This window comes from Rhincodon typus, chromosome 21, assembly GCF_021869965.1.
Source record: "Rhincodon typus isolate 14 chromosome 21, sRhiTyp1.1, whole genome shotgun sequence".
Classification (NCBI taxonomy): domain Eukaryota; kingdom Metazoa; phylum Chordata; class Chondrichthyes; order Orectolobiformes; family Rhincodontidae; genus Rhincodon; species Rhincodon typus.
Window position 1 is genome coordinate 38,244,544 of NC_063352.1, and position 14,003 is coordinate 38,258,546.

At 39.5% G+C, this 14,003-nt stretch overlaps 1 protein-coding gene across 3 annotated transcripts in view; it reads left to right on the top strand.

Moving 5' to 3' along the window:
• Positions 1-14,003, top strand: part of gna12a (guanine nucleotide binding protein (G protein) alpha 12a) — a 73,252-nt gene that overhangs the window by 22,411 nt on the left and 36,838 nt on the right. For all 3 annotated transcript variants that reach the window (XM_048609874.1, XM_020517698.2, XM_048609876.1), the window contains one exon: positions 13,681-13,896. In XM_048609874.1, the coding sequence (XP_048465831.1) occupies positions 13,681-13,896 (216 nt within the window). The remainder of the gene's footprint in view (positions 1-13,680; positions 13,897-14,003) is intronic.

The window sequence follows — 14,003 nt, forward strand, 5'->3', positions numbered from 1 at the left end:
CTAGACAGTTGGAAGACAGCCTTAAGCACAGATACTACAGGAGGAATTCAGAAAGGTAACAAGTGACAGCTTGGTGCCACAGCTTCAGATGTTGCTGCTGAAGGACAAAGCTTGGAAATAACACTGCAGAAATGACGAAGAAAAACTATTGGCAGAGAAACTTTGGATTCATTTGGATGTATAAATGTGAAACATTTGAATGCATGCCCACTAAGCTGGACCTTGTAGGTCCGTTAGCACATCACAGGATGGAGGACAATGCCAAAGGCTGTCAGGAAGAATGATCAGGGACAGTAGATAACAGCCACATAAAATACCATTTCAGAAATGGTTGTGTTGGTAATGCTGGTTGTTCCTAGTTTTTTTTTCCTCCAGGCTGCAAACTCTGCAAAACCCCACGAGGAATCTTTGCATATTAGCTTCTCTGATCCTGGAAGGAACATGAAACAACTCTCAAGTCCTGGTGAGTTTCGAAGAAGAGATTTATTGGACTTGAAAAACTTTATTTCTCTCTCCAGATGCTGCCAGACCTATGGAGTTTCTCTGCCACTTTTTTTTTTCACATCTCTAGTATCCACAGTACATAGCTTTTATTAAGCACCAGTAGAATGCATTTCAAAGCAAGTGACAGCTAAGATGGTACACTGTTAACTTCAGCATGATGTGCAAAATGTCTAATTGTCCAATCTTACTGGTTACTCATTATAATCAATTTTGTATGGGTGAAATGAACACCCTCGTTTTCTACAACTTTGTTTTCAGTAAATTTAAATGATTACTGATTGGATTTTGAGTTGCTGAACCTAATAGTGTTGAGATTGAAATGGCCTCCGTTGAAGTTCAGTCTCATTACCCTGGAGTGTTTCAGCTTCAGCTTCGTGGTGTGATTCACTTCCCTCAAGCTCTGAGATCAGACACTTCTCTAAACAAATCACTCTTTCATGCGTATTTGTCACTTAAATAAACAAAAGAAAGGATGTTTTGCTTCCATTTTGACCTTTTTCCTTGTACTGCTTTATATTTACTGCCTCTGTTTTTCCTTAAATATTTTGATCTACATGAGATCTCTTAGCAGTGGCATAATGGATCAATACACTGAAGTGTCCCACCTATGCCTTGTCTAGTGGAAGTTAATTCCCAAGTGTTTTCTTTGTTGCAAGAAATTGGACATTTCAAGTCGAAGGAAAAAATTGACGGGGTAAATTCACCTGTGTTAAACTAACAATTATTGCAACATGCTGGAGTATTGCATTAGCAAGGATTTGGCAAACGTTTCACTTTCGTATTCTTTTATTTGATGAATGGGCCAGATAGAGTGGCGAGAAAATATGGGAGCAGGAGGAAGAGGTACCATTCTTAAAATCCAAGCAAGACCTTAGAAATGGAAGTGAATTTCAGAGGTTTAATCAGCAATAAGATGGAGCAGAATATTGTATCAAGCTGTTGAGCATCATAGATTTAAATTATGTTGTGTTGAGTTGCTAGCTTTAGCCATGTTGTTGAATAATGGCAAAATTGTCATAAGGACAATAATCTTCTGATCCTCCTTACATATGAGTGGTGCTAGAGGAATAGAAAATTTTAAGTGTTATACATGTGAAAATAAGGTGTAAGGATAAGCCAAGCAAATGTGCATCTGTCAATTTAACCTCATTCCTACATATTAATGACTTGTAGGAAGGAAGTGAATGCACTGTACCCAGATTAGCAGATGACACAAAAATAGGTGGAAAGACAGGTTGTGAGAGGGTTACAAACAATTTAAGGACAGATATTGATAGGTTAAGTTCATTTTAGAAGGAAGAACAAAAGAACAGAACATTATTTAAATGGAGAAAAACTGCAGAATGCTGCAACACAAAGGGACTTGAGGATACTTGTAGATGAGATACGCAAAGCTAGTCTAGAGGTGCAGCAGGTAACGGAGAAGGCTAATGGGATGTTGGTCCTTAGTTCAAGTAGGTTGGAGTGTAGAACAGGGAAGTCTCGCTGCAACTATACAAGGTGCTGGTGAAACCACATCGGGACTACTGAGAGTAGTGTTGGTCCCCTTAGTTAAGGAAAGACACTATTTCATTGGAGGCGGTTAAGAGAAGGTTCATCCTAGTAGATGATCACTGGTATGGAGGGATTGTTTTATGAGCAAAAGCTAAACAGGTTGAGACTGTACTCTATGGCATTTTGGAAGAATGAGAGATGATCTCATTGCAATGTATAGGATCCTTAAGGGGTTTGACAGAATTAAGTGCTAAGAGGCTGTTTTCCCTCGGGAGATTCTAAGACCATGGGGCAGAGTCTTAGAAGTAAGGGATACTAATTTAAGACTGAGATGATGAGGAATTTCTTCTGAGGGTTGTCTGAGCTATGGGAACAGAGTCCTTGTGGATATTTAAGACTGAGATAGATACATTCTTGATCAATAGGGCAATCAAATTATGGGGAAAATGTAGGAGAGTCAATATGAGCAATGTTAAATCAGCTATGATCCTTTTCAATGATGGAGCAGGCATGAGGGGTCAAAAGGCCTACTCCTGTTCCTATTTCTTACAGTTTCATGGTATGAAATCTTTGAGACAAGAATTTAGGACAACTTAGCAGCCATTTAACAAGTGATGGTTTATTACAAAGCCGGCATGCATTTGTTAAAGGTAAATTGTGTTTAACTAATTTGCTTTAACTTTTTAATGAGATAGCTAAAAGGAGTTTTGAGTGATGCAGTGCGCATGGACTTCCAAAAGGCATTTTATAAAGTGCCACATCAGAAGGTTGATAAAGTTAGACTGTAGTAAACACATCGCAAGTAACAACATGGATATAAAATGGACTGGGTGACAACAGTGGCGGATTATTGTTTTTTAGACTGTTGAATGGTGTATACTAGTGTCCTCCAAGTGCCAGTTTTAGGACCTCTGTTGTCCTAGACCTGGGTGTATCCTGACGTTTACAAATAGGGCCATGGAGTACAAGTGCAGGGAGCTGACAGTAAACCTGTATGAATCACTGATTCAGCCCCAATTAGTACATTTTGTCTAGTTGTAGATGCATGCTTTTGGAGTAGTGGTAACGGAGAAGGTATAGAAAAGATTTGTGTGAACGTATCTAGGGTAGAGAAACTTTAGTTATTAGAATAGATTGGAGAAGCTGGAGCTTTTCTCCTTAGAGAAGTGAGGTTGAAGAAAGGTTTGGTAAATGTACTCAAAATTGAGGAATTTGGACAAATTTGATGGGGAGAAATAGTTTCTGTGGTGGAAAGACCTAGAGGCATTTAATGTGATGGATAAAATTAATCCTGCGAGATGATGAATATCTTCATGTGATTGGTTAGCATGGAATGCAGTGTCTGAGAGTGTGTTTAAGTCTGATCAGTCCAAGCGTTCAAAAGGGAATTAGCTGATTATCTGAAGACAAAAATATATTAGAGCTGTGGGGAATAGTAGGAAAATGGGACTGGGTGGGTTATTTTGCAGAGAACCCTCCTTCAGTCCTGTAGCCGTTGTATTAGTTTGTTCCAGGACACTCCTGTACCTCACTACAGTATTAATGAAGGAATCATAGTAGGTCTTGGAGCAGAATTGGCATGACTCTTTGCCTTGCTGAATGGGTCCAGGCAATATCATGGAGCATTCCTCATAAATAAGCAATCATCTGTTACGCTGTCATTTTCTTAATTGAAATTCTGCTGCACCCCAAAGTTTTATTTATCAAACTTGAACATAACATACTCAATACTGGTATTTCACTGTACTGGGAGTGCATTATCTCAACTTGGCTGAAGTGATTTCAGGCAACATGTGAACTGTGAATGTTCAGTCATGTTGTTGTGTGGTGCTGTAATCTCTATATGGAAAAGGAAACAAAATTTCCTGGATCTGGATTTAGGAACATTAATATAATTTGATTTTTGGAAATTATTCCATTTGTTGAATGTTCAGTTTTTGCAAGTGATGCTGTAAATTCTGGAGCAAAAATCTTGAATAACCAATTGGTTTAATTTAATTTTCTCCCTTTAATTTTATAAAACAAGCAGCTAGAGTTAAGAGAAATATTATACTAATGGTTAGTAATTTCTGCTCATAGCATTGTTCTTAGTTTAACAAAACTGCTTTCGATCCACACTTTCTTTGCATCTTCTGACACTGAATATCTTGGCTCACACGCTGTCTTCAGTCTTTGAATTAATGGGTATGGAAGGCTTAATTTCATTACTAATAAATCTAAAACTTCTTTAAAATTGGGAGACTCCGAGGCTTCAGGGATTGTTGATGCAGTTTGTTTTTATTTCGTTGTTCACTTGACTTTTGTTTTTGTAGAATAGAATCCCTACAATGTGGGAGCAGACCATTCGGCCCATTGAGTCCACACTGCCTTTGGGAAGAACATCCCACCCCATTCATTTCCAGTATCCGGATCTGTAGAATTCTGCTTTTAGCTCAGTTCGCTCAAATGTTTGAATGGCTGGTTTGTGATGCAGAGTGACGGCAACAGCAAGGTTTCAATTCCTGCACCGACTGAAGTCACCATGAAGGTCCTACCTTCTGAAGCTCATCCCTCGTCTGAGGAGTGGTGACCCTCCATTTGCTCTCGTTCTCTAATGAGAGAACAGCCGTATAGTCCTCTGGGAGAATGGACTTTGCCTTTACTTAATTGACTCCTGACAGTTTCCTTGTTGTGGACAGTGAAGACGATTTGAATATTTTCCAAACCTACCAACATGAGCTTTTCTCACATCTGACAACTTTCATTTTTGTTTCACTTCAAATAACCTGCAGATTTCTAACCCAAGTCTCCTGGCTTGAAAATTTCTCAGCTGAACTGGTCTGCTGAAGTGACCTGTTTCTTGAACTGCCCTGAGTACTATTTCTAAGAAGGAAACTAAACTTGCTTCTAAACTCAACTCTGATCTCTTCTGAACTGAATTAAAAAAGAACTCAGTCAAGCCTATGTTCGTCTGAATTGAAAGCAAAGCTAGTGGTTTTCAATGTTTACTTGACTGTCATACATACAATTGCAGGAACATCTCTCTATTAACTGAACAAGGAACTATAATTACCTGCTTACTGACAAAATGTTGGCTGTAAATCATTATTCCAGAAGAACTGTCTGACATTTTTTTTGAAAGAAATCTTTTTACATAAATTACCAACACCCTGTCTTCCATCTATTTTGAAATTCAATTTTCAGAATTGATAAAGATATGTAAATAATACATGTTTTTAATCTCAATATGAAGAACAAAAAGTGAAGTTTTCAATTTTACATGATCTGACATGGATTTTAATATTAATCCAGCAGGGAATGAAGACCCAGTACAGGTTAAAGGAGGCTGCATTAATAATGAATAGGAGTTAATATAAAATGTGTTGGCAAGCGTCTGATAGTTTGAGAATTTATATAGGATGAAGAAAGGCTCGTAGGACACTTGAAATATCAAGTCTGTTGTGCTGATGTGTGGATAAGGATATTATCATTGGTGTAGGTGAGGTAAAGTCCGATCTAAGGTATGTGGACTGCAGGGGTTCAAGAAGGTAGGTCCCCTACCATTCTTTTCACGGGCAAGTAAGGATGGGCAATAAATGCTGGCACAAACAGCAAAACCTAGATCTCATGAATGAAAATAAAATAAAGGCAAGTAGTGACAGATGTTGCAGTCATTCATAGTGTTGAAAACCGGAGAGGGACCAAAGGCGTTTTACAGATGTTACACCTGTTGTCAAGTGGGAGAATGTTGGTGATATTGACTGAATTGATTTCATTATCATGCAGAAGCTGATGGTGCTTGCAAATTGAAAAAACTGGTTGGATGCTGTGGGTTGCTGGTTTTAACGCAATGTGGCCTTCAAAATGGAGCATTAAACTTAATTCAGAAAGTAAAACTAGGAAAACTCAGTGCTTACTGGTCTTATTTGTGTTGTACACTTCAACATGGTAGTCCAGAGTAACCAGGATGTTGATTTCCAAAAATTATTTTTTTTAAACTGACTTTTCCCACTTGGAACCATCCAACTTCTACTGGAATCCACTCACCACCATTTTTTGTTTACCGCAGTTTGGTGGGTCAAGTCCCTGCATAAAGCCAAAAGGAGCTTCCGTAACACTCGATGGCTTTGTATTCAAGCTAAACATGGGTTAGCATAGTGGCTCAGTGGTTAGCACTGCTGCCTCACAGTGCCAGGTACCCGGGTTTGATTCCAGCCTCCGGCGACTGTCTGTGTGGAGTTTTGCACATTCTCCCTGTGTCTGCGTGGGTTGCCCCTCTGTTCTGGTTTCCTCCTGTAGTCCAAAGATGTGCAGGTTGGGTGGATTGGCCATACTAAGTTGCCCATAGTATTCAGGGATTTTCCATGGGAAATGCAGGGTTACAATGATAGGGGGTTGAGTCTGGATGGGATGCTTTTTGGAGGGCCAGTGTGGACTCAATGGGCACATTATAGGGATACTATGATTCTAACACCTATTCAAGGATTGAGGCTCTCCAAGGTATGTCCAATTTCTTTGCTTTTGTAGGGCTTTGTTTCTTCATTCATGGGATGAGGGTGTCGCTGGCTAGGCCAGCATGTATTGCCCATCCCTAATGCCCAGAGAGCAGTTAAGAGTCAGCCTCATTGCTGTGGGTCTGGAGTCACATGTAGACCAGACCAGGTAAGGATGGTAGTTTCCTTCCCTAAAGGGCGTTAGTGAACAAGATGGGTTTTTCCTGACAATCAACAATGAATTCATGGTCATCATTAGATTCTTAATTCCAGATATTTATTGAATTCAAATTCCATCAACTGCTGTGGCAGGATTCGAACCCAAGTCCCCAGAACGTTACCTGGGTCTGTGGATTAACTGTCCAGCAATAATACCACTAGGCTATCTCTTTCCACCGACCCACCCACCGACCCACCGGTGCTTGGTGGAGCAGGGTTTTCAAGTTTCCATCAAAGCCTTTTCTGGATTAAGCCACTTGCCAGTCAGCCGCCTTTGGCTGAACAGAACTTTCAGGCATAGTGCAACTGCTGTTGTTTGCCCCATTAGGATGAGTAACAGTCAAGCATAAGAGGTATAGGAGTTAAGATATTGTAGGCTGGAAACCTGCATGTATAACTTGCATTTTGTTTTACCTTTAACCTTCTGTCTCCAATCCACACTTGCAAGTACAGCAGTTCTAGTACTGAAGGTTTTGGGAGTATTTCTGAAGTTTCTCTAATGTAAAAAAAATTACAATTGACAGCAGTTGTTTTGCAGCCAGTTTGAGAAATAATGATGTAATTTTAACTTGAGCAATCTATATGGTGTAAAAGATATCAAACAAAATTCTAGTTTAAAATTCATCTTATTAATATAGAACTAGAGCTTTGACATTGCAATTACTGCTTTTCTGAAAACTTGAAGTTTTAGGAACAGATTTAAAAAAAAAAATAGTTGCAGATGATTAAAGAAATTGAGTGCAGTCCAAATGGTAGTTCATGAAAACTGGCTGCTGTTTCAGGAACCAACTATAATTGTCTTTGTTTCCGCTATTATGTGATTAAGTCTTGAAGTTTTACTAACTTCTAAGTGTGCATATTTCTGTGCATTTAGTAAAAACTAAATTCTAGGTTGAAGATTCATGGCACAGTTTATGATTTTAGGATTGATCTCTTCAAGCTGATCCCAACTAGACAGGCTGATGTTTGTTAACTTTTTTGAATTTTGTGTTCTATCTCTGCTTTGATTCTGAATAGCTATGTACTAAAAGTCTTTTTTTTTTTCCCCTCAAACCTGCAAGTTACTTGACTAATCTACTTGTTTCTGTGGCGTATTTCATTCAGCATGTACCTTTTTAAGCTGCAGATGGAGAGACATCTCAAACTCCATGATGATCCTTTGTATTCCATGATTTTTGTTTACTTTGTCATTTAACAACTTGTAATCCGAATACAAGATTTTTTTTTTTTTTTTTTTGAAAATTACCAGCAATTGATGTTCCAAGACATTGTATGCAGACTCAAGATCAAGTATTAGACCATGCAGGGTTAGCGGTTGGATTGGGGGACATTGGATATATGGATGTAGTGGGATGAGATGGGGAATGAACACAAAGAATGAGGAAGGAAGAAGGTGAACTAGGGGAGTAAGAAGCAGAGAGGTAGCAGCAAAGGAGTTTGCCTTTTTTTTTTTGGGTGCAGTTGGTAGCTGCAGGAAGAAAGGGCAGGTAATGACCTAATGGTTTTATCGTGACACTATTAACCCGGACACCTGCGTTCAAATCCTGCCATGGCAGATGGTTGAAATAAATTAAATGAAGATCTGGAATTAAGAGCCTAATGATGACTGTGAAACCATTGTAGTAAAAACCTACCTGGTTCACTAATGCCGTTTAGGGAAGGAACCGCTATCCTTGCCAGGATTGGCCTGCATGTGGCCCCAGACCCTCAGCAATGTGCTTGACTCTGGGTCATTCGGAATGGGCAATAAATGCTGGTCTACCCGCAAATGTCCACATCCTGTGAACGAATGGGGAAACAAATCCCTACCCCCTTTACGGGGAAAATTTGAATTGGTACAACTCTCTTCAGTGCCACTTGCATGCATGTATGAGGGGTGAAGGGAGAGAAATTTAGTTGATTAAAAGGTGTTGCTCATTTGGTTGGGAGGCTTTGGATTAAATTCTGTAGGGGTTCTCTGGCCTTGATGCTGATTGGTGTGAGCTGTTGGGGTGGGGCGGAGAGTTAGCTGAAATGCCTGAAAGATTTGCAAGGGATAAATTTATGTTCACTGATTTATAGGGAAAGGGATTTGGTCCAGGTCAAGTTGCTAGTGGATGTGGAATTTACTGTTTAACCTGTTAGTTAATGCAGAAAATTCTGGAAAGTGGGAACCTTAACATGCTGGGTTGAATAATCTGTGTGCTGTAAATTGATAGACAATTCTACAAGTGAACCCTATTTTGAAGCTGGGGGAATGAGGTGTTAACAAAACAGTGGACTAAGCTGAGCTTGGAGCAAATCAAGTTTTAAAAATCACAGGAAGTATGGAGGAACCAGCCAAGTCTGAGCTAAAAGACACATTTCGGCTGATTTTTGAGATAAAACAGTGGGCAAGTAATGAGAAGTGAACTGTAGGAGCCAAATGAATAATGAACATATGGGATAGCAGAGTTTCTCCAGGCCAAGGGAGATGGAGATCAAAATGGGCCAAAATGGGCATGGGATGGTGATTCACCAATCCCTTCAGGTGGGAAACTGTGTGGCGAGATACTGACCCTGCAATAACCACCACAACCTGAAAATGCAGTCTTTTTTTTTTTTGGGAAAAACTTGTTCCTTGTATTGATGCAAACACAGCTATTAAATCAAAAACATCTATTAAATCAGGCAACTTCTCTATTGTAATACTTATTAGTAAGAGACTAGAACTACCTACATGTATACTCATCAGATCTACTAATACTCAACTAATAACGAACTATATATTGTGATTGATTTAACAAATAATATGATGTGACATTAACATTCTGCCATTGCTGTCTGTAAGTATTGCAAATACTGTATTCAGAGGTGACATTTTTTTGCTTGGATCTTCATGGTAACAGCACTGACCAAAACTGGAATTATCGTAGTTGCTAAAATTAGATATTCCACTCTCAGATTTTAAAGATTAAATAGATGTTTAGCCTGTAGAAACTATTATGATAATTGAACTGAGTTCAATTTGTTTGGGAAGAGGTATATCTTTCTCTTGGCTTTTACTTTGGCTTGATTTTCAATGTCTAACTTGTGACAGCAGTATGCAAACAAAATATGAATTACTTTTTGTTATTCCTTTTTGTACAATGTTATCCAAGCTGCCAAGTGAATGTCCTTCTCTTCAAATGTTACTATAAGATCTTTAACACTTAGCTGAAACAGTGGCTAGTATTTACTTTTTCGTGGCTTGTCAAGCAATACCACTTTGTTAAGGTAACAGTGAATCATGACTATTATAACCTTGGATTAAGGGCTTCAATCTAAACCTTTTAAACTGGAGAAGGGAATAGTACCAATTGAACCAAGTTTACACGCTGGAAAGTGTATCTTATATGCAGTGGTGGTGTCCTTTCATCTGAGCCTGAAAGCCTTGTTCAAGTTCAGAAGTCACACAACTCCAGGTTTATTTGAAATCACAAGCTTTCCAAGTGCTGCTCCTTCGTCAGGTGGAATGAAGAGAAGCACACAGGCATGTCATTTATAGGCAGAGATATCAAAAGAGTGTACGAATGGTCAGAGTGGAGTGTTGACAGACTGAATAATTTTCTGCGGGTGATCAAAAGTGTCAGGTGGTGAGAGTAAAGTGTCAACAGCCAAACAGCAGGTGAAGGGATGACCTATAATCCAATTAATTGAGACAGAGATACTTAGAAAAAAATAAAAATAAGGTAGCTGGAAACCAACCAAGTGGCTGAATTAACGTGATAGGTGTAAAAGCCACATACCGAGGATCTAACCAAAGTAACAAGTAATCCACAACTGTACAAACTAATTAAGGTAGCAAGATCATAACAAGTTATCAAGGTGATGTCAAAACAGAACAGTAAGGAAGGTTTTACAGATACAGAACAGTATAGTGGAGTTACGTGCAGGCCGTCTTCATGGGTACGGAACTTGGCTATCAGTTTCTGCTCCGTGATTGTGCATTGTTGTGATCTTGGAGGACGCTTACTCGAGATCGGAGTCTGAATATCCTTCAGAGTATCCTATGAAGTCTCATCCACGTATGTCTTGCATAGGAGGTTTCTGCTGCCTTCTGAAGATGCACAAAGCCAACGTACATGGATCAAATGTTGGCCTATTGGAGTGTAGATGTGGTCCCCATGGCTGTTCCGTATCTGGATGAAGAGCTAGTTGTCAAAGATGAAGATGTTATAGTTGAGGACGAAGTAGATGAGTTGTATGATGGCATCTGGAAACTGGCAGTTGGTGGTGTTGAGTACTGAGGCTGTTGCAGCGAGGCTGCTGTCGTGGGGGACGCTGGTATAGACTGCCAAAACGTCCATTGTGATGAGCTATGTTCCTGGTTCGACTGGTCTGCGGGTACTGAATTTCTTTTAGAAGTCTGTAATGTTGCGACAGAAGCTAGCAATTCGTTGTATAATGGGTTTCAAAATGCCCTCGACGTAAACAGAGAGGTTCTTGCACAGGGTCCCATTGCCTGTTACGATGGGATGTCCGGGTGTGTTGGCGTTGTGTACCTTCCTCCTATGCAAGAAGTGCACTGTCGTCCGTGTACAGGATACTTTGAAGGACATTTCAGCCTCCGATCCTTGAGTAAGTGTCCTCCAAGGACACAACAATGCACGATTGCTGAGCAGAAACTGATAGCCAAGTTCCGTACCCATGAAGACGGCCTCAACCGTGATCTTGAGTTCATGCCGTGCTACATGTAACCCCACCATCCTGCTCTGTATCTGTAATACCTTCCTTACTGTCCTGTTTTGACACCATCACCTTGATAACTTGTAATGATCTCTCTACCTTAATTAGGTTGTACAGTTGTGGATTACTCGTTACTTTGGTTAGGCCCTCGGCATGCGTCTCTTATGCCTGTGATGTTATTCTAGGCATTTGGTTTGTTCCCAGCACTCCTTTTTAAATTTTTTGTAACTATCTCTCTGCCTCAATTAATCTGATTATAGGTCATCCCTTCAGCAGTTGACACTTTACTCACACCATCTGACACTTTTGATCACCTGCAGAGACTTATTATTCAGCCTGTCAACACTCCACTCACGTCATTTGTATGATCTTTTGATCTCTCTACCTGTAAATTGTGCCTGTGTGCTTCTCTTCACTCCACCTATGAAGGAGCAATGTTTGGAAAGCTTGTGATTTCACATAAACCTGTTAGACTATGACCTGGTGTGGGTGACTTCTGACTGTGTCCACACCAGTCTAACACTGGCACTGTAGAGGGATGTCATTACATGCCTGAATAGACTGGTTTAAAAAATAAGCAAAGGATTCTTGTGACGCAATGAAAGTATCCCTGCGCCTGGGCCAGAAGGTCTGAGTTGAATTCCTATGTGCTCCAAAGGTGTATAATAACATCTCTGAACTGATGGATTAGAAAACGCCTACACTTTATTAGAGAAATTTTGGTGATTCAGTGGTAGTGTTCCTGCCTTTGGACCAGAACGTTCAGGTATAACCCCACCTACTCTGGACATATGTCATTAGCACTTCTGAGCAGGTTGATTTAAAATAACTACATTCTGGAAAGGAAAACTATGGTCTTTAGTTTCACTGGAACAATAGTGATCAATCCTGTCTTTCATAGAAAGCATGTAACATGCAGTTAAATGTATAAAAGTAAGGTGAGAACTTCAGAAGATTTTGCACAGTACAGAATCTCTGGTCTGTCTGAGTTGTAGTTATTTTAATTGACTTGTTTGGACACGCTATGACATACATCCACGAGGGGTAGGACTTGAATGCCTTCTGGCCAAAAGAAAGGGCACCTACCAGTGCACCACAAGAGCCCTTTACAAATTCAGATTTCACCATCTGCCATGCTGGGGTTTGAACACAATCCCAAGCATTATCCTGCAGCTCTGGATTACTATTTCAGTGAAAATGCCACAACACCATTTCCCTTTTCTAGTTGAGTTGTAATCTTAATTTATTTTCTCATTGACTGGAGTGCATGCTTTATCACACATAAGGTACCTCCTACAGTTGAGTTGGTATAAAAGCACTTACTCATGCAACAACTTTGAATATTGAATAAAATTAAATATTGCACTGTTAATTTCTGAGGTTTCTGGTCATTACATTAAATGCTTTTTACCTGCAAGTGATTACGAAAGAAAAAACTCTTGTCTGGTAATATTGGTCATGTTTCATGGCTAAATATTGCATTGGGTATCAAATACATGAAAGGTTACTTGTGGATGTTTGAGATTTAGGGTGAACTTTGGGAGTGTTTCAGTGAGTTTGTTTGGACCTTGATTTTACAGCTCAGCAACATGACGGCTGGAGACTATGGGCCCTGCCTTTTTATAGCATTAGTGTTTTCATGTGTCAGTAATCAGCATTCTTTTTTGCTGGAACTTGTGAAGTTAGGTTATATTCCTGCATTATGTGGAAAATGTACATCATTTGAAGAAGGAAAAGTGATACAATTTGTAACATCTAGTCATTTAATTTGACCTGTGCATTACAAACTGTGGCTTCTATTTTGAGAGGTTTAGTTCACTGAGTTGTCCTGCTGCTTTTTGAAATTGTTTGAGATAGTTGTTCCATATACAGGTGTTAGTGGCATTTCCTGCTGGAAGTACCAATTTCCAAAGTGCTCTAAGTGATTCCAGTCATATTCTTTTTCTCAGACTTATTGACTGTTTGTACGTGAAACATAGCTTTACATGTAAAAGGATTTTTTAAACTAAAGCACAGTCTGTTTAGATGACACCAGTAATAGTGTGATTGTCATGGTTGGTAACAACACTAGTATAAAAGCGAGAGCGTGAAATGACACGCCATCGTGATTTTATTCGGGAGAATGCAATACAAAGGGGAAGGCCTAACATTAAGGAGGCAGTATTAGTCTCCATGAAGAATCTATAGTGACAGCATTCCAGTCATCAACAAACATTTGTAGATGTGAAAATAATGTAATCACCTTAACCTGTTTTGAGCAATAATTTAAGCATCATCTTGCTTTGTTATTCCCTTGTTCTTTTAGGGTATGAAAGTCTTGGTGGATGCAAGGAATAAGCTGAGCATTCCCTGGGAAAACACTGAAAATGAAAAGCATGGAATGTTTGTCATGGCATTTGAAAACAAATGTGGCATGCCAGTGGAGCCAGCCACATTTCAACTATATGTGCCAGCACTTAGAGCACTCTGGCAAGATTCAGGAATCCAGGAAGCATACGACAGAAGGCGAGAGTTTCAGCTGGTAAGTGAGCATTCCTAACAGGATTTAAGAATGAAGGGAAAATGCATTGATGCATCTGGGAGAGAAGCTTATTGCAAAAGATAACTAATCTCTACACAATTTGTACA